At 41.0% G+C, this 22,141-nt stretch overlaps 1 protein-coding gene across 3 annotated transcripts in view; it reads left to right on the forward strand.

The window, feature by feature from the left end:
* Positions 1–7,269, forward strand: part of map3k7cl (map3k7 C-terminal like) — a 276,779-nt gene extending 269,510 nt beyond the window's left edge. For all 3 annotated transcript variants that reach the window (XM_070892890.1, XM_070892891.1, XM_070892889.1), the window contains one exon: positions 5,976–7,269. In XM_070892890.1, the coding sequence (XP_070748991.1) occupies positions 5,976–6,156 (181 nt within the window). In that variant the 3' untranslated portion in view covers positions 6,157–7,269. The remainder of the gene's footprint in view (positions 1–5,975) is intronic.
* The last annotated feature ends 14,872 nt before the right edge of the window (positions 7,270–22,141 follow it).

Below are 22,141 nucleotides of genomic sequence, written 5' to 3' on the forward strand. Positions count from 1 at the left end.
TTGTGATACAGTGAAACCCCATTGTAATAAACTGTCTTCTAAGCGATATCTTCATTCCATGTGAATGGAGTGAGGGGTTTGAATTATCTATAGATTATGACTGGAATAATACCACAAGAATTGTTTTTGTTTAAACCAGACCTCCTTGCTTTTGATTGTGAAATCATCTAAATGCTTGGACTTTTACTCCCTCAGGATTTTGTTAGACCTTTGGGTGAATGCTTGTGCTTATCAAGGTGAGAGTGTTTAGCACTGGGCTCTAAAACACATTTTAACATTTCGCACCCAGTGTTAGCATTTCCAAATCATAGAATAATACAGCACAGAAGGAGGCCATTCAGCCCATCGAGTCTGTGCTGGCTCTTGCGAAGAGCAATATTGATTGTGTGTTACCTGCATCACCTTTTCCAGGTTATTGAATACATTTTTTGCCCCACTGTTTATCAAAGACATTTTGTTAACAACAACACCAGCAACTTTCATTTCCATCGCGCCTTTAACATAGTATAATGACCCAAAGCACTTCACATAAACAAATATTTGACACCGACCCACATAAAGAGATATTAGCTCAGATGACCAAAAACTTCATCAAAGAGGTAGATTTTAAGGAGGATGGAGAGACAAGTTTGTTACAAAATTAAACTTCTTCCAGACAGTCCCATCGGTATTCCTTAACCTTCACTTCTGAAGATTGTTGCTGCTTTATCAATAGAAATTTGTCCATTTCCAACACCAGTGGCTCCCAACTGGCTCCTCTAGAAACGTAGAAACATAGAAATCTACAGCGCAGAAGGAGTCCATTTCGTTCCATTGTGTCTGCACCGGCCGACAGAGAGCCACACGGCCCTCGGTCAGCAGCCCTGAAGGTTACATATAAACCTATGAACAATGAACGATGGCGGACAGATAAAGAGCATCCAGCCCAACCAGTCCGCCCCACACAACTGCGATACCCCATGTATCGCAACATTTTACACTCCACCCCACCCGGAGCCATGCGATCTCCCGAGAGAGGCAAAAACCACATAAAAACCCAGCCAATTGGAGAAAAAGAAAATCTGGGAAAATTCCTCTCCAATCCATCCAGGCGATTGAAGCTAGTCCAGGAGATCACTCTGGCCGTACTTGATTCCCTGCAGTACTTACCATCGTATCTGTGCCAGCCAACAAGAGGTTATCCAGTCTAATCCCACTTACCAGCTCTAGGTCCATAACCCTGCAGGTTACAGCATTTCATGTGCCCATCCAAGCACCTTTTAAATGTGGTGAGGGTTTCTACCTCTACCACCCTTCCAGGCAGTGAGTTCCAGACCCCCACAACCATCTGCATGAAGAAGCTTCCCTTCAAATCCCCTCTGAACCTTCCACCAACCACCTTACAACTATGCCCCCTCGTAATTAACACCTCCACCAAAGGAAGTAGACCCTTGCTGTCCACTATATCCAGGCCCCTCAAATTGTTATACACCTCAATGAGATATCCACTCAGCCTCCTCTGTTCCAAAGAGAACAAACCCAGCCTATCCAATCTGTCCTCATAGCTAAGATTCTCCATTCCAGGCAGCATCATCTTAAATCTCCTCTGCACACTCTCCAGCGCAATCGCCTCCTTCCTATAATATGGCATGCAGTATTCCAGCTGTAGCCTAACCAGAGTATTATACAATTTAAGCATAACCTCCCTGCTCTTGTATTCTGCCTCGGCCAACAAAGGCAAGCATTCTGTATGCCTTGTTAGCCACGTTATCCATCTGGCCTGCTACTTTAAGGGATCTGTGGACAAGCACTCCAAGGTCCCTTTGTTCATTTACACTTCTAAGTAGCCTATCATTTAATTTGTATACCCTTTCCTTATTAGTTCTCCCCAAGTGCATTATCTCACACTTCTCCGAATTAAATTCCATTTGCCACTGTTCTGCCCACCTGACCAATAGATTGATATCCTCCTGCAGTCCATGAATTTCCTCTTCATTATCAACCACACAGCCAATTTTAGTGTCACCTGCAAACTTCTTAATCATACCCGCTATATTCAAATCTAGATCATTGATGTATACCACAAAAAGCAAGGGACCCAGTACTGAGCCCTGCAGAACCCCACTGGAAACATCCTTCCAGTCACAAAAACATTTATCAACCATTACCCTTTGCTTCCTACCTCTAAGCCAATTTTGGATCCAACTTGCCACTTTGCCCTGGATCCCATGGGCTTTTACCTTTGTGACCAGTCTGCCATATGGGACCTTATCAAAAGCTTTGCTAAAATCCATATACACTACATCGTACACACTACCCTCATCGACCCTCCTGGTTATCTCCTCGAAAAATTCAATCAGGTTAGTCAAACATGATCTTCCCTTAACAAATCCACGCTGACTGTCCCTAATTAATCTTTGCCTTTCTAAATGTAGATTTATCCTGTCATTCAGGAATTTTTCCAATAATTTTCCCACCACTGAGGTTATGCTGACGGGCCTGTAATTACTCGGCTTATCCCTTTTTCTCTTCTTCAACAAGGGTACCACATTAGCAATCCTTCATTCCTCCGGCACCATGTCCAAATCCAAAGAGGACTGGAAAATGATGGTCAAAGCATCTGCTATTTCCTCTTTTACTTTGTTCAACAGCCTGGGATGTATTTCATCCGGGCCTGGGGACTTATCCACTTTCTGTGTGAGTAGCAGCTAAGTGCAAAAGCAGGGATCGTTTTGTGCTCTACACTCAAACCCACCAAATTGAAAGAGCCCATTTGACACCTACTTCTTACAGGTGCAGAGAGAGAAATTTTTATTTAATTAATTCAGGCTGAATTTACACCCTGGGCCTAAGGAGAGAAAGAACAATGTTCCAACTCATGATGCACCCCATCCCTTATTGAAGGAAAATATTTTGAGTATCAGTTTCAATTTATATAAGTTTTAAATGTATTAAAGGAGAAGTTGTGTTTAATTATGATTGTGTATAAGCTTAGCGATTTCTTGTTACTATTGATCTTGTTCGTGAGCAACTTATCTAGGTTTGCGAGTGCCAAATGTTGCAAGTGTGCGAGCTGTGATACTAAATTACCTTGTGCAATGTGCTGTGAGCGACAATATTTTATTATTACTGCAAATGTTCAATGTTTGAATATACAGAATTCCAAACTGAACACATCAAGCAATAAACGGAAACCTCACATTGCAACGTCTAATGTATTTATCTATAGAGACAGTTCAGTAAAATGAATGAAGCAGCATGACTCAGTAGTTACAGGTTTATCTTCAAGGACAAATATTTACCACAATGTACAGCAGTAAGGTTTTCAAGGGCATCAATCAGGAAACAAGCAACAAAAGTGCTTTCTTGTCAGAGATTTGGTGATCATTTCAGTGCTGTGCAACCATATGATAAAAGCACCAACTGAACATATAGCTTTGTCATTTTTACTTGGCAGTTTACATTAAGATGCTGGATTGTCCACATTAATTACTGTTGTGCAGTATTTTTTTATTTTTGAATGTACCTTTACAGTCTCAAAATATTTACATTGTTGCAGCGTGAACTAGTTTATACTAGTTGTAAAATGTTGTCTACACTATGCACAAGGTGTGTTTGTTGTACGTTTAATTCTTGAAACAAAGTGGAGTGATAGAATGGACTTAAATGTGCTAAGAATTATTGTAGATAAATGCATATGTTGGAGAAAGTCATAGGTTCAAGCCCCACTATGGATTTAAGCGCATAATCCAGGTTTATGCTTCGGTACAGTACTGAGAGACTGCTGCAATGTTGTAAGTGCTATCTTACAACAAACCCGGGGCTCTGTTTGCCTGCTCAGGTGGATATAAAAAATCCTATGGAACCATTTGAAGAATATCAGGAAGTTTTCCTAATCTCAGTGACACCATTCCTCCATTAATCAACACCGCCAAACACAGATTATTTGATAATTTATAAATTTGCTATATATGTGACCTAGCTGTATAAAAAAAAGGCTGTACAGTTTACCTACATAATAGTGATACCATTTAAAAAGTAATCCATTGATTATAAAATCCTTTGGGACATTCTGAGGGAACGATACAATGCTATATAAATGCAATTCTTTCTTTAATATATTAAATAAAGAAAGACTTACATTTGTATGACACCTTTCACTTTCAGTGGCTTTCCATAGTAAACCAGCAGACTATGGGCTGCAGGGTAAGAGGGGTGATGTGGAGCTTGTTAATTCTCCTGAACCATTATGCTGATGAGAACAGGTACACTCAGCAGTTGTTGATTGGAATTTATAGGACAGAAATTTAAGGCTCTTCTTTCAAGTAATTGAGACTTGGATTCAAACTGCAACCCGCCAAAAGGGCGTGGCGTATCCCACTATTATCTGTGCAGTCTCCTGGGGCTTGTTTCTTAAACAACGTTTAAATTGTACGCTTTGGGTTACATAACTGGAATTTACAAAATACACAAAGCTTTCCTTTGTTTTGTGGGTTAATATTTGAACAAGTTGGTTAGGTGCAATCTTGCACAATATCTCGTGTTACATTAAAAGTTTGGAGAAAGGTACGACATTGGGTCTAGAAATTGGAACCTTTATTGCCACCAGTGAAGAAAAAATGGCGGCCGCTTCGCTTCCACCCACTTGCGATGCGGAATGCAGTGGCCACCATATTGGGCAGGTTGGCAGCGCTGCCATTGCCTGCGCTCACCTTAAATATTTTAATGATCAAGAGCGTGACGTCAATCGGCGAACAATGCCGAATTGCCGCATGCTGAGCGATTTTGAACATTGACACTCCTTTCAACGCCCTCTCCAAAGCACGCCCGTGCGTGCAGACGTTGCCAGCACGTAGACCAGGGAGAAAGCGGAGGAGATCTATAGATCGCTCAGTCTTCAATAACTATGCAGAATATGTGTAGCCTCACCGAACCCAGTGAGGTTTGCATTCTTAACTGATCACTGTTACAAATAATGTTGACATTGTACTAGAGGGTGCAATCAGGAATTTGATGACACATGTAGCATGAATTTTCATAACTTCAAGTTTGGAACCTAAACTACTGTAATTTCCACCCAAATTACTGTCATTTAATTGGTTAATTATGACTTTTTTTGATTAATAATTGTACTTGACAAATTAGCCGACTAAATATTTGAGAGTGTCAGCAGTTGAATTAAACATAGATTTCGGCCAAACTGCTGGTTGCATTGTTTAAAATCTGACAGCTTAGTGTATTTTTAGGCTTTGATTAATCTTGCATTCCCTCTCTGTTAACCTATAAAACGCGAGAAACATAACCAGCAACATTCCACTTCAATTTGATAAATCGCGATTTCCTGATCACGCAGCACAGATAGTTTAATCCCGCCCTTCGGTCTCCTGCACCACCTGGAACAGCACGTTGCACAGTAGGTTCTGCGCTGCGCTCATTTAAATCAGCAGGCAGCACGCACAGTGCCACCGCGGACGTGAGTTAACCTTGGCCCGCGGTGGCATCGCTCGTTTTCGGGTTTTATCGAATTTTTAGGCCTGGGTGTTGTAATATAGAGCTCCACCTAGTGGACTACTGCTCCTCCTAGTGGTCTACTGTTGTACTGCAACTGCTGATGTATATAATAAAAGCATCATGTGACAAGGTCACCTGACAAGTTCCTGTAGAGCCATCTTGTATGTGTGTGTTTGTGATATCATAAAGAATATATCACAGGTGTCTTGGTTACTTTTTCCTGTTGACTTGCAGCAAGAAGTTTTCAATCTCAGCCATGCCCAGCTATCAACCCAAGTTTTTCATATGTAGAGTCAACAGCAAACCTGAATGTGGAATCTTATGTGGCATGAAGGTATCTGTGCAAAGGCAAACACAAGTTAGAAAGATCATTTTATTTTGTTGTGACGCACATATCAGAGAGTGAGAATAAGCACTTTGTGACCTATTACATGATGTGTTATAAAATAAATTTTTTCAGTATTCCCATTTCTGTTATTTGTCAGAAAACAGCTGATTGCGGAGCTTGATCAAGATGAAAAGGATCAGCTGAACGCTACACATCTAACTCAGGAATACCAGCAGCTCTCTGAAGAGAACAACTCTCTGACTTCCTACCATTTACAGTGTAGAGAACATCTAGAGAAACTTCAGGTGTTACTGCAGCAGCAACAGGGATCTTCCTGACTCCAGGCACGTGGTGCTATATTTATGACAAACAAAATGCTGGAATAGCTGTGGCATCTTCTTTACAGATTCACAGAATCAATTGGAAGAGTTTGCAATAAGGAGAAAAGAAGCCATTTTGGTAGATCAGTGATTTTCTGGAAGCGGATTGACAGCATTGATGTAGCTTTTCCAGATGAGCTTTTCTTTTTATGTGTATACAGTGTGTCGCAACATTTCAATTTGCTGACATCAAAGAATACAATATGGAAAGGGGTTAATCTCCCCCAGAGGTCGTAAACATGCAAATATTAAATGCATCAAATGCTCTTTATTAAAATAAATTAAAAAAATTAAAAAGAATTTTTAAACAAAACATTTGTATACTAATTATATAAATAAATGCTGATAAAGAATTGTATGTATCATAACAGAATATTCTGTACTTAGTTATTTGAAATGCAAATTATTATAGTCAATAAAAAATGCAACTTTTTAAATCTACAGTGCATGCATGCAATAAAACATGTGAAAGATGTTTGCTCGTGATTGCCAAAATCAAATTTTAAAAACCCCGAGGGTTTACTGAGATTTGTCTCTTTTCATTTTTAGTCCATTGCAAATTTAAAAACTATGCTTACAGAACGGGTTAACCATGCAGGAGTTTTATATAATGACATGCATCGGAAGTTTCTGTATTTACTCTTTTGGTCAACTATAAACACACAGTACAAAATGTGCAAATGAACAATTTATTAAAGTTATAATCGTGTAACTTTTTTACATTATATAATTCAACAGTTTTTATGTTTTAATTCTTTGAAGACACCCGTAGAAATTCGACACCATTTTTTACAGGATGTAATTATACTTAGCAGTTTATCTAAAGAATACAGTGATATGTTGAGTATTTTCATTATTTTTCACTGCTTACTAATTCTTTCAGTGTTCAATGTATGGAACTCCTCTTTATCAAGTGTTATGAGATGGAAGATGTATATTGTGAAAGCTGTAAAGGACATTAAGTAATCAAAGATTTAATAAGAAACTCAAAGCTGGTCTCCAGTGGTTACTGTATCATTTGAAATAGTTGTACAGTTACCTATAATTTTAATAAAATTTGGGGTGACATGATTTTACAGATAATTGTATTTTTATATATTTATATGGAAGCCTAGATTTTCCATCAGTTTCACCCAATAAACGTGTGTAAATTGGGCCTAACCGACTGGAACTAGAAACAAGATTAGTGACATTGAATCTCTGTGCCTTTAGTACCATGTGCACTTTCCTGCCCCAAAGAGCACATGAGGTCCTTGTCAGTTTCTGGGTAGACCTATTACAAACAAGGTCAGAATGACCTCATAGAGTCACGCCAGTATAGATTGCACTGTTGCATTTAAAATCCTACAATCTACTGGTTATGGAAGTAAGTTTAAACAACCCTATAAGAAGTTTGGTAGGAACATTGGAGACAATTTCTCCATCATTCTTGTTTCTTTTTTTTTCTGTTACCGCTTAGGATATCAGAAGCTTTTGGGGTTATTGTCTAGGCACTGCTGTTTCAGGAGGAGGACCAACAAAGGTGTTCTACTACGCTGCACCCACCTGCTAGTACCCCCACACCAGAATCTGCAGGCAGAGGCACACATATTCCAATTTGTCAGAGGAATAGTGCCGTGAAGGTTTTGATTTACAAAGTCTTGTGCCACAGGCTCCAAACTGACCTGCAGCCAAACTCCTGCACACGTACAATGCTGTCAAAGTAACAATAGCCCTTAGTTTGTATGCTGCAAGTCGATTACTGCTGGAAACCTCAGCAACATAAGCCAAACAGCTGTACATACTTATTGATAGTGACAGATTGCATTGTTTGCTCAAGCAAGCGATTTCATCTCCTTTGCATTGGCAACCAAGAGCAGCAGGAGAGGGCTATACAATTTTACCAAGTGGCAGGACTCCCAAAGATCTAGGGGATTATACATTGCAGACAGGTGGCCCTAAGTGCTCCCTTCACATGCAACAACTACAGTGCAATCAGATTTTCACAACTTTCTGTTTGCACCCCCTTGGTGACAGGGTGCAGAACACGTGCTTTTGGCTCTAGTCTTGTGGCTCGCCTCCGTGATGTCTTGAAAAGCCTCTTGAGATTGAGGTGGCCTCTATCCCCTGAGATGGACCAGCTGTAGACTACGCCATTTCTGCTACTCGATGGGTGGCCTGGCCCTGTGCGTTCTGCCATATATAAATATAGAGAAAAACAGCTCCATTGTTTGTGCTTATTCCAACAATGCTCCAATTATTGGGTATTGCTTCTTCATGAATATTGATCGGCTTGAGACCAAATGCCACCCATAACATCAGTGAACAAAGCCCTCTTCTCTGCCACACATCCTCCCAAGAGTATTTCAAAGGCCCCATTAAAGAAATGGACAATAGTCCCCCCTTACAAACATTGGGAAGGAATTTCAACTCCCGGCGGGAAAGCAGCCTTACGAGCAGCCAGCCCATCGGGGAGCAGCAGCGGGAGGCCCAGCTGATTTTAATGGCCAGGCCTCATTAACATGCCCTTAGCTGACTTCCTGATCAAAATAGCTACCTGTCCCTTAAATCAGGGGTGTGAGAGGCCACTGCTTGGACCCAAGGCAAGAGGGGTGGAGGGGTGTTCCGGGGCAGTAAGCTATTTGGGAAGTCGGGGGGGGGGAGGGAGTCCAAGCAGGTGATGCCGACGCTTCCCTTGTGAGGCTCGGAGGAAAGAAATAAACTAACCTGGAGGGGCCTCTTCTCATGCTGAACTTCCGCCCGCTAGCTTCAGCCTATCAGGAAAGTCACATCCACTTTCCTGCTCAGGCCAATGTAATATAGCAATCGGGTCCTCAGGATGTCATCAGGACCCGACCTGCATATTTAAAGTGTGTCACCTGAAGCCTCCAATTGAAGTTGCGAGCAGGAGGCCAACAGGTAAGTCTCCTGTTCCATTTTAACTCCCTCGCCCCCCCCCCCACCTCACGCTGCCGGACAAGGGTATAAAATGCCACCCCTCCTTGTTTTTCTAAAGAGGCTGGCCAACTTCCAAAACTGTAAATCGTCATGCCTGTCCTTAAAGTTGCTGCAAGCCTTTAAATCCTGCAGTCGCACCTGATTTCCGACTCAACAAAGGGCAAGGTGCAAATCACAGGTGGTTTCCATGGCAAGAGCTAACCTACATTATGATATTACAACTAATTCAAGAAATATTTGCGTGGTCAGCCGCTAAAGGGATGGCAAGCGGCCTTCCTGCATTACTTCACTTCTGATCGAGCTTGAACCTGATCATAATATCAAAAACATGTCTTCTTAGGATTAATTTCAATTAGGAAATTTTTGATAAATAGAATGATACATGCTTATGTTCTGAGATTTAGTGAACAGTTTTTGCTCATCCAGTTGCCACTCATCATACACATTTATATTTGTAAAACTAAACTGAAGTCAAGATTTTTTGAATTGTAATTTGGAGTAGCAAGCTAACTGTGTACACAATAAGCACATCCTAAATTGTTCAAAGGCAATATTTTCTTATTATAATTCTTCTATAAAGAACACCTTCTTGGATTGCAAGCTAAATAAAGTTCCTATCACTAATCTGATAAATGTTCAACAATATGGCATTGTGTCAGCAAGCTGAGATGTTTGCATTAGTTCTGGAACAGGTGGTAACATTTACACCTTACCTCCAATACAAACTGACCAGATTTGCTGTCTATAAAACTGTGCACACATGGAACCTGCTAATTAGACAGGCAGACAGGATATCAGTTTAACTTCTCGTCCTTTGGATGAGGTATGAAGCCAAAGTTCTGACTGCCCATCAAGGTGGACAATAAACATCCTATGGCACTATTCTAAGAAGAGTGGGCCAACATTCTTCCCTAAAACCAGCACTACCAAAACAGTTTAACTAGCCATTTAGTTCACTGCTGTTTATGGGATCTTGCTGTGTGCAACTTATCAGCCATGTTTACTGACATAACAAATGTGACTGCATTCAAAAGTAATTTATGTGAAGAGTTTTGAAATGTTTTTGAGATGTGATAAAGCGCTACATAAGTGCAAGTCTTTCTTCAAATGAGGACATCAAGGTACACCTAGTAATGAGGGCTACATCCTGATAATGGGCTTGGGAAGTCTCAATGGGGAGTTTGGGGGCCATTGTAGTTCCTGGAACACTCAACTCAGAAAATTGTGCTGCAGCAGATCTTCCAACCCAAGGACAATTTTATGAGGGTGAATGAAGTCTGAGGCAAATGTGGAAAGCAACACGTCAAATCTGCTGGGATTGCTGGGGCTGTTATAGACCCTCCAGAAGCTTTGGTCTGTCACGATCCTTTCATTTATTGTACTTGATGCAAAGTATACCAGTAAATGTACTAAGATAAGAGTGTGTATGCAAACATGTGGATGATTGTTCAGATGTGGAGGTGCCACCCTTGAAAAAGGGTGAGTTGGAAGCTCTTCTGCAGAGCTATTTGTCCCCAGGCAAGCTCACTCTGTACACTCGGTAACATCTTATTCAGCACCAATGTTTACAGGGTAGACTGGGTAGATGCTGAGAGGTTGTTTCCCCTGGCTGGAGTGTCTAGAACTAGGGGGCACAGTCTCAGGATAAGGGGAAGGCCATTTAAGACAGAGATGAGGAGGAATTTCTTCACTCAAAGGATTGTGAATCTTTGGCATTCTCTGTCCCACAGGGCTGTGGATGCTGAGTCTCTGAGTATATTCAAGGCTAAGATAGATAGATTTTTGGACTCTAGGGGAATCAAAAGATATGGAGATCAGGAGGGAAAGTAGAGTTGAGGTAGAAGATCAGCCATGATCTTATTGATTGGCAGAGCAGGCTCGAAAGGCTCCTATTTCTTATGTTATTTACAATGAATTTTTAAAATAAAATTCTTATCTCCATTGTTGTTAGAACTAAAATAATCAATTTTCAGTGTGCCAGATGATCATTGTGTCACACGTCACGCTCTCCCGTTACTTGAAAAATTGGATTTTTTTGTCTTTTCTTTGGTCACAACTTTTGTCAATAGAATGATGCAGATTATGGGGCAATGGGATATAAATGATTAAAATGATAAAAAATGGGACAGAGTAGATAGAAGCAGAGTGTTTTCAATAGTTGAGGGGGTCAAAATCGATGGGCCATAGATTTTGCCTCTTCCACACGTTTCCCATTGTTTAAAATCACACCTGTAACTTTTAGTAGGACAGGTCAAATGCTATTTAAAAAAACAGTCATCTGGTTATGGCAATTGCTTTCCAAAGTAACATGGGGCCCAAATTTCCCTAACCTCTTTTTCTGGCGCCCTCACTCGAGCTGCGCCACTTTTGCCCACCTCCAAGCGCGCCGAAAAAAGACCTCTGTATTTTGGTCGCTCCCCAGCCTCTCCTCCGTCATGGCACAGCGTGGCCCAATGGATTGGGGGCGGAGTCAGGTCCAGGCACTGAAAACAGTGCCGGGACCTCTGCACATGCGCGCTAGAGTCTGCACGCATGTGCAGTAGCTCCTGGCAGGCTGTTTCTGCAAATGAACTGTGTGGGAGGGACCTGAAGCCCGCCGTCCCCAGATCTGGCCGAATGGGCTCCCTCATCGGTGGCTCGCTGCGTTCCCTCAGGTAGGATTTCTATTTTTTATTTGTTATTTACTGATTGATTTTGGTGCTTTAGGTGCAGGGTTCCTTCTATTTTTTTATTTGTTATTTATTGATTGCTTATTACTTTGGTCTTGGTGTTTTAGGTGCAGGGTTCTTTCTATTTTATTTGTTAGTTAATTGCTTATTACTTTTTGTGCTTTGTTTGGTGCTTGCTGGTGCTTTAAATGTAGTTACTTGAGCCAATTCCTTAACTGTAAGTAAGGTCTTTCTGTGCGGACAAAAGTGGACACATATGCTGCCCTAAGTTAGTTTATTACAACTTTTTTCTGGCCAAATTGGCATAAATGGTGTAAGTGGCTGGGAACGCCCCCTTTTGAAAAAAAAAGTGATCTAACAAAAAACCTAACTCATTCACTTACACTGGCGCAAATTAAATGGCCATATCTGCAACTAAAAAGATACACCAGAAAAATCAAGTTACATCAAAAATAACGGTGCAACTCATGGGGAAATTTGGGCCCATAGTAACAAGATTAAATGTAAGAGATTTAGAGGGCAGGAGAAACTTCTTCTCACAGAGTTGTGGAGCTGTAGATTAGTGGTTCATGCAGAAACAATGTCAACATTCAGGGTTAATGGTTCACGCAGAAACAATGTCAACATTCAAGATTACATTGGGTAAATGGATGAAGGAAAAGGAGCTAAAGGGTTATGGGTACAGGGTCGGTAAATTTGATTTGGTCTATTTGCTCGCATAGAGGGCAAGTGCCGATATGGACTGATTGGGCCCAATGGCCTGCTTCTTGTTGTAATATATTTTTCTGTTACTTTGGAAAGCAATTGCTGTAACCAGTTGACTGTTCTTTTGAATAGCATTGACCTGTCGTATTAATAGTTACAGGTGTGATTTTAAATAGGGAACATGTGGAAGAGGCAAAATAAACTCATGAAAATAAAATCAGGACATTTGATCATCAGTATATTTAGCTTACAGAATTGTTTTAAAATGAAGTTGTTCTATAACAGCTTTGTCTCCTGGGGATAATCTTCTGAATTTGCACTCAACTATTTACAATCTATATTAATGACTTGGATGAAGGGACCGAGTGTATTGTAGCCAAATTTGCTGACAATATAAAGATAGGTGGGAAAGCAAGTTGTGACGAGGAGGACACAAAGAATCTGCAAAGGGATATAGATAGATAAAGTGAGTGGGTAAAAATTTGGCAGCTGGAGTATAATGTGGAAAAACGTAAGGTATCCACTTTGGTAGGAAGAATAGAAAAACAAATTATTACTTAACTGCGGAGAGATTACAAAATGCTGCGGTACAGAGGGACCTGGGAGTCCTTGTGCATGAAACACAAAAAGTTAGCATGCAGGTACAGCAAATAATTAAGAAGGCAAATGGAATGTTGGCCTTTATTGCAAGGGGAATGGAGTATAAAAGTAGGGAAGTCTTGCTGCAACTGTACAGGGCGTTGGTGAGACCACACCTAGAGTACTGCGTACAGTTTTGGTCTCTTTATTTAAGGAGGGATATACTTGCATTGGAGGCAGTTCAGAGAAGGTTCACTAAATTGATTCCTGGGATGAAGGGGTTGTCTAATGAGGAATGGTTGAGCAGGTTGGGTCTGTACTCATTGGAGTTTAGAAGTGTGAGAGGTGATCTTATTGAAACACATAAGATTCTGAGGAGGCTTGGCAGGGTAGATGCTGAGAGGATGTTTCCCATCGTGAGGGAATCTAGAACTAGGGGGCATAATTTCAGAATAAGGGGTCACCCATTTAAGACGGAGATGGGGAGGATTTTTTTTATCTTAGAGGGTCATGAATCTCTGGAATTCTCTACCCCAGAGAGTTGTGGAAGTTGGGTCATTGAATATATTGAAGGCTGAGATAGACAGATTCCTAAACAAGGGTTATGGGGAACAGGCAGGAAAGTGTTGAGGCCAAGATCAGATCAGCCATGATCTTATTGAATAGCGGAACAGGCTCGAGGGGCCAGATGGCCTACTCCTGCTCCTATTTCTTATGTTCTTATGTACTTATGAGTCAAGCTGACTGGAAGAACATGTCAGAAATGCGGTTGCACATTGTGCATGTTTCTCTGAACATTTAGAGAATGTAAGAGAACTCTAATTATCTCCGAATTCCCCATATGTGTTCCTACTGAGTGTGGCTCCGAATCAGGAATGCAAAGTGAGAAAATTACCCTGCTGATACTGTGGAATCTGCCCTGTTTATTGTTATGTATTTAACCCTTTGTAACCTGCATTACACCTGACCACCAGAGGATCCCAGCATCCCTTGGAAGCACTGTATATAAGCAGGCAACCCACAAGGTACCTGCACTCTGGAATCTTATTAAAAGAACTAAGGTCATATTTGCTCATTACACACAGTACTCAGTCTCACCATTTATTATGAGTGTAACATTTATATTGAGAAGTAGACTCCACACACACAAGGGCAGATATTTTGCTCAATTTGCAACTTTATTTTCTGGCCGCTGGACTTTCCCAATATCTGGGGAGTAATCAGGAAATCCCTTCTCTGCATGCATGAACAAGCTGGTCTGTTCATGGGCAGAAAAGAGAATGGCCTGTACCAATGACAACAGCATTTATATTGTGCCATGGCACCATTACCTTTTGAGGCACTGGCAAAAAGTGCCTCTTAGTACTGGATAGTGGTGGCCCCTGAAGACAACAACACTGCCACTGAACTTGGGCTGCTACTGGCAGGTGTGCTGTTAGCTAAAATATGCTACATTTATATTGAAAACCCATTTCTTGAAGTAGTTGTCCAGTAACAGCTGTTATTCCAGTAGTCTAGACATCGCCCATCTATATTAAGCCATATTGTTAAGGCAGGGTATGTTAGAGGACTTCATCCATTATCTGTAACCTGTTTTCCTGACTTGAGGTGGGGATACACCAGGCTGACACAAGATGCATACTATTGGAAAACTGTTTCATCCACAGCATAGGCACCTTAACAAGCATAACAGTTATGATTCACAAACATATTGCAAACTACAAAGTAAATTTCTTAAGGGAAAGGAATCCTCATATGTATAGTTTATCCTTTCAGTTTAGGAGTACCACAAATCCTACCAGTAGGTAGAGAATAAAAAGGAATATGTTCAGCAGTTACTGGAGAATGTTTCTTATTGGGAGTAATCCCTTAAAGTATATATAGCCACATGGTCTACGTGGACCATCCCCTAGTAGATTATGAATCAGTCGGGCTCCAACTTTAAATACACTCCCTATCCTCATCTAATTATCAAAGTTGAGGGGAAATCACCAATGATTCAAATCTAGAGGGATTATGGGAAGATAGAGTATAATGAAATATTTGTTTATCAGTGAAACTGTATTTTTAAATCACTTGCGCAAGTGAATACCAAATACTCCATAGCATTATTTTGAAAAGAAGTAGGGAATTCTCTTGGTCTCTTGGTCAATATTCATCCCTCAACCAAAACAACTTATCTGGTTATTTATCTCATTTGCTCTTGAAGGAACCTTGCTAAGCAAAAATTGTCTGCTGTGTTTGCTCACTAAACAAGTGACTACAATTCAAAAGTAATCGGCCATGAAACAATTTGGGAAGCCCAAAGGATGCAGAAGATATTATATCAAAACAAGTTCCTTATTTTTCTTTCTCCCATTCATATATTGTTGTCTGTAAGTTCTGGTCTTAAAAGAGGAATTTATTTGGAAACACATGGGCAAATTGTCTACCTTGGGGATTTGAAAGGGATGAAAGTTAAAAAAAAAAGGCACAGATTACTGACTGAACAATTAGTACTTAGATTTGGAGAACACCCAGGCAAATTACCAGTGCAGGAATCTAGGTTGACAATTCAGTAAAAGTACTGAGGGGGTGCTGCATTGTTTCCTGCATTACAATAGTGAATACACTTCAAAATATATTTCATTGGCTGCAAAGTACTTTGGGAAATCCTGAGGTTGTGAAAGACACTTTATAAATACAAGTTCTTTCTTCTTTTGGCACATCCAAGTATCTATCTGCCTTTTCAGGTGGATATAAAAAAAAAATCCTATGACACTTTTTTGAAGAAGAGCAAGGAGTGCTGACAGCATCCTGGTCAACATTCCCCTCTCAACCAACACCAATTAAACCAAAGTAACTGGTTATTCATGCCACGGTCTGTGAGCCCTTGCTGTACACAAATTGTCTCTGACATTTGCCTACGCAACAAAGACTATATGTCAAAAGTAATTCATTGGAAATGAAGCACTTTGGTACATCTTGAGGATGTGAAAGGCACTATATACCTTAACACTCCAGTAATGAAGGGTCACTGAACTGTCAGGGGTGCTGTTCTTTGGTTAAGATATTAAACCCAAGTCCCATCGGCCTGTTCCTATGGTTTAGGAGGCCGTCAAAGATCCTATAGCACTGTTTGAAAAACAGAACAGTTTCCCAGTATTCTGGCCAACATTCTTCCTTCTACCAAGAAACAATTAACTTGTCATTAATCCAGTTGCTGTTTGTGGGGTGATTTGAAGAGAGAATAGTCTCTATGAGTTGACATTCGTTACACAAGAGAAATACAGATAAAGAAGACCACTTGGCTCGCCTTATCTCAATAACCTACAGGTTCCCTCCATCACAGCATCTAATTGTCTTTTAAATTACACCAATATTTTAACCTCTACTATTCAACTCAGAAGTCAATTCAAAATTTAATCATTTTATGTGATGAGCTTCCAGACATTGGTCCTGCATTCAAAGTTTGAAGCTGTGCCACCCTGTTCTACTTTCACGGCATCCTTTGAACTATTGCTCATGATTTTCTTTCTCGATACCATCTCATATCTTATGCATCTCTCTCACCTCATCTCTGAAATTCAGTTATTTTTCCATGTTTGGACCAAGGCTGTAATGAGGACTGGAGTTGAGCATCAGTGAGCAGTTTACTGGTGAGTAAGTGCTGCTTGATAGCATTATCGACGACACCTTCCATCACTGTGGCTTGGAGTTAATTTTTTTTGATAACGCTCCTGTGAAGTACCTTGGGATGTTTTACTATGTTAAAGACGCTGTATAAGTCTAAATTGTTGTTGATCTCAATACCAGCAATGGTAAAGATCCACTAAAATGCATATTTACAGAGCTCATTATAGCAACTGAAGTTCTGAAAGTGATCAGGAGTAGGCCCAACAGCTGATGATTTTCCTTCCCTTGCAAGAAGCACTGAGGCCAATTGTAACACCCTTCACTGCCAACATGGCTGAGGTAAGCTAATTCAGTTCATACCTGGGATTAAACCTGGAATCTTCCTAATATATATGGCTTTGTTGCGTACTGGGCAGTAAATTTACCAATTGAGCCATTAGGGGATTTTTATCCTATGCTTTAATAAAATATTTCAAACTAAAGTCAAGAAAGTATGTGAAATGGTATGGTGTCTTCTTCATCGCAGAGACTGCCTACCTCCACTTCCAGAACATCACCCACCTCGACCCTTCCTCAGCTCATCTTCTGCTGAGAGCCTCATCCATGCCTTGTCACCTCCAGACTCGACTATTCCAATGCTCTCCTGTTGGCCTCCCATCCTCCAGAAACTTCAGCTTATTCAAAACTCTGCTGCCATATCCGATCTCCCACCAAGTCCCACTTGCCAATTACCCCTGTTCTTGCTAATATATATTGAACCCCAAAGTTTCAATATGAAAATTCTCATCCTCATGTTTAGATCCCTTCATGGCTTTGCCCCTACATATCTCTCCAACTCCCTCAGAACTCTCTGATTCTCTGACTCTAGCCCCTTGTGCATCCCACCTCCTTGCACCCAACCATTGGTGGCCACCTAGCCCCATGTTTTGGAATTCCCTCCTAAACATCTTTACCACTCCTCCTTTAAAACCTTGTTAAAACCCACCTCTTTAACCAAGCTTTTGGTCAATCCTCATAATATCTGATTTAAAAAAGAATTATACAAAGCACCTTGGTATATTTTTCTATTTTAAAGGTGCTTTATAAATGCACGTTGTTGTTGTAGAAGCATTAGCAGATCTTCCCTTACTTCAGTACGTGCCTTGTTTTGTGCAATGTGCAAAGCCTAATCACACCTAGAATAACTAAAAGTATCCCCTAAAGAAGGGCATTACTAATAAAATAAACAGAATATCCATATAAATTTAATGTCCAATAACTTTGCATATAGCAGTTGCCAAATTCAGAATAACAATACATTCAACCCAGTGATGTGCCCACCAGTCATGGAAAGCTTCCAGCAAACCAGTGGACTCCATGATCATCCAATTGTGTACTAAGGAACATAAGTAAAGGTATGATTTTGTACAAGATAGTGGTGGTACTGGGTGAGGCCCAATGTTATCAAAACAACTATAAGCATGTATGTACAGTGCTGTGTATCAAACTGCAAGAAATACATAATTTTCTGAGGATAATCATCTGCTTCCTATGAAAGCTCAGGACAAAGCTGACACAATGGGGAGGTCATATGTTCAAATGAAAATGGTGGAGAAAACATGGACTGTTGGCATGGATGGTATAAAGTCAGTAGCAAGGATATCATGTGCTAATGCCAGCAGTCTGGCACTAAAAGACAGTGGGTAGCTGAAAGCCTAAGGCATGCAAATGTTGATGCATTTATGGTGCAGTTTTGAAAATAGCAGCTGTGAGATCAGAATCTTCAATTTGGTATTCTCATTCAGGGTGGTTTAGGGAGTTACTATTTACCACAAACAAACTTTTCTTTTCTCGTCAATCCGTCTTTCGGTATCTCAGCAGTGAAACGACGTAAGTACCTTGGGACGTTTTACTACGTTAAAGGCGTTATATAAATAAAAGTTATTATTAGTTATTATTTCCCCTGGATTACTCTTCTCTTGCTGGGAAAGTACATGTGAAAGTCACAGATCACAAGGATTTCAGTATGAGTTGAACAATTAGAGATATACATTCATTGGGTGAGAAGAGAGCGTCAATATACATTTGCTTCTTAAATTGGGGAGTTAATATCCAATCTTAGTTGTATAACTAAGCATCTGTCATAATGATTTCTGCTTGTAATTATAACATTGCAGTGTGATGTCAGTGTGAAGCCAGAGAATCACCTGCAATGGCTTCTCTTCCTGCTCCTGCACCATTACTTCTGGTGTTCCCCAAGGATCTAATCTTAGCTCCCTCCTATTTCTCATCTACATGCTGCCTCTTGGTAGCATGTAGATGAGAAATAGGAGTGGGCCAAGGATAATTCAAAAACACAATGTCAGGTTCCACATGTACGCTGATGACACCTAGCTATACCACACCACCACCTCTCTCGACCCCTCTAAATTGTCTCTAAATTGTCAGGCTGCTTGTCCGACATCCACTAATGGATGAGCAGACATTTCCTCCAACTAAATATTGGGAAGACCGAAGCCATTGTCTTCGGTCCCCATCACAAACTCTGTTTCCCAGCCAATGACTTCATCCCGGTCCCTGGCAACTGTCTGAGGCTGAACCAGACTGTTCACAACTTTGGTGTTGTATTTGACCCCGAGATGAGCTTCCAACCACATATCCGCACCATCACTAAGACCGTTTATTTCCACCTGCGTAGCAACGCCCGACTCCCTCCTGCCTCAACTCAATTGCCGGTCTCCCATCTTCCACCCTCCATAAACTTAAGCTCATCCAAAACTCTGCAGCTCGTTTCCAAACTTACACCAAGTTCCATTCACCATCACCTTTGTGCTTTGCTGAACTACATTGGCTCCTGGTTAAGCAACACCCTGATTTAAAAATTCTCATCCTTGTTTTCAAATCCCTTCATGCCCCCCTTATCTTGGTAACCTTCTCCAGCCCTATTACCCTCTGAGATATCTGCGCTCCTCCAGATCTGGCCTCTTGCGCATCCCTCATTTTAATTGTTCCATTATTGGCGGCTATGACTTCAGCTGCTGAGACCTAAAGCCTCTCCGCCTCTCTTTCCTCATTTAACACACGCCTTAAAACCTACCTCTTTGACCAAGCTTTTGGTCGTCTGCCCTAATATTATGTGGCTCGGAGTCAACTTTTGTTTCATAACGTACTTCTGAAGCACCATGGGACATTTTACTACATTAAAGGCGTTATATCAGTACACATTGTTGTTATTATTGATGTTCTCAATACCAGCGATGATAAAGACCCACTATCTAAAATGCATTATCTACAGATCTCATTATAGCAACTAAAGTTTTAAAATATTTAAACATGTTACATGTTGTAATTTTGGAGAAAAGGTTCCGTCATACTAATGACGGTATTCAGCTGTAAATACCATCGTGAAACTACTTACATACCAGTTGCTCATCCGTTCCTACAACTGAGGGCTAACCCCAGTTCCTTGGAGCTTTAAAATTGAATTTATTAAGTTAAAAACCAATTGCTAGTTTCACTATTGGTAACATATAGAAGTAAAACATGTGATTACAGCTTCAGTTCCACACATCAGGCCATACCTGCAAGTAATGTTACTGTTATAAATTGACCATGTTCATCATAGAAACATAGAGACATAGAAAATAGTTGCAGGAGTAGGCCATTCGGCCCTTCGAGCCTGCACCGCCATTCAATTAGTTCATGTCTGAACATGTAACTTCAGTACCCCATTCCTGCTTTCTCGCCATACCCCTTGATCCCCCTAGTAGTAAGGACTACATCTAACTCCTTTTTGAATATATTTAGTGAATTGGCCTCAACAACTTTCTGTGGTAGAGAATTCCACAGGTTCACCACTCTCTGGGTGAAGAAGTTTCTCCTCATCTCGGTCCTAAATGGCTTACCCCTTATCCTTAGACTGTGACCCCTGGTTCTGGACTTCCCCAACATTGGGAACATTCTTCCTGCATCTAACCTGTCTAAACCCATCAGAATTTTAAACGTTTCCATGAGGTCCCCTCTCATTCTTCTGAACTCCAGTGAATACAAGCCCAGTTGATCCAGTCTTTCTTGATAGGTCAGTCCCGCCATCCTGGGAATCAGTCTGGTGAACCTTTGCTGCACTCCCTCAATAGCAAGAATGTCCTTCCTCAGGTTAGGAAACCAAAACTGTACACAAAACTCCAGGTGTGGCCTCACCAAGGCCCTGTACAACTGTAGCAACACCTCCCTGCACCTGTACTCAAATCCCCTCGCTATGAAGGCCAACATGCCATTTGCTTTCTTAACCACCTGCTGTACCTGCATGCCAACCTTCAATGACTGATGTAGCATGACACCCAGGTCTCGTTGCACCTCCCCTTTTCCTAATCTGTCACCATTCAGATAATTGTCTGTCTCTGTTTTTACCATCAAAGTGGATAACCTCACATTTATCCACATTATACTTCATCTGCCATGCATTTGCCCACTCACCTAACCTATCCAAGTCACTCTGCAGCCTCATAGCATCCTCCTCGCAGCTCACACTGCCACCCAACTTAGTGTCATCCGCAAATTTGGAGATACTACATTTAATTCCCTCGTCTAAATCATTAATGTACAATGTAAACAGCTGGGGCCCCAGCACAGAACCTTGCGGTACCCCACTAGTCACTGCCTGCTATTCTGAAAAGTACCCATTTACTCCTACTCTTTGCTTCCTGTCTGCCAACCAGTTCTCAATCCACGTCCGCACACTGCCCTCAATCCCATGTGCTTTAACTTTGCACATTAATCTCTTGTGTGGGACCTTGTTGAAAGCCTTCTGAAAGTCCAAATACACCTAATCAACTGGTTCTTCCATGACCACTCTACTGGAAACATCCTTAAAAAATTCCAGAAGATTTGTCAAGCATGATTTCCCTTTCACAAATCCATGCTGACTTGGACCTATCATGTCACCTCTTTCCAAATGCGCTGCTATGACATCCTTAATAATTGATTCCATCATTTTACCCACTACCGATGTCAGGCTGACCAGTCTATAATTCCCTGTTTTCTCTCTCCCTCCTTTTTTAAAAAGTGGGGTTACATTGGCTACCCTCCACTCCATAGGAACTGATCCAGAGTCTATGGAATGTTGGAAAATGACTGTCAATGCATCCGCTATTTCCAAGGCCACCTCCTTAAGTACTCTGCGATGCAGTCCATCAGGCCCTAGGGATTTATCGGCCTTCAATCCCATCAATTTCCCCAACACAATTTCCCGACTAATAAGGATTTCCCTCAGTTCCTCCTTCTTACTAAACCCTCTGACCCCTTTTATATCCGGAAGGTTGTTTGTGTTCTCCTTAGTGAATACCGAACCAAAGTACTTGTTCAATTGGTCTGCCATTTCTTTGTTCCCCGTTATGACTTCCCCGTTCTGACTGCAGGGGACCTATGTTTGTCTTTACTAACCTTTTTCTCTTTACATA

Source organism: Pristiophorus japonicus, chromosome 11 (genome assembly GCF_044704955.1).
Source record: "Pristiophorus japonicus isolate sPriJap1 chromosome 11, sPriJap1.hap1, whole genome shotgun sequence".
NCBI lineage: Eukaryota > Metazoa > Chordata > Chondrichthyes > Pristiophoridae > Pristiophorus > Pristiophorus japonicus.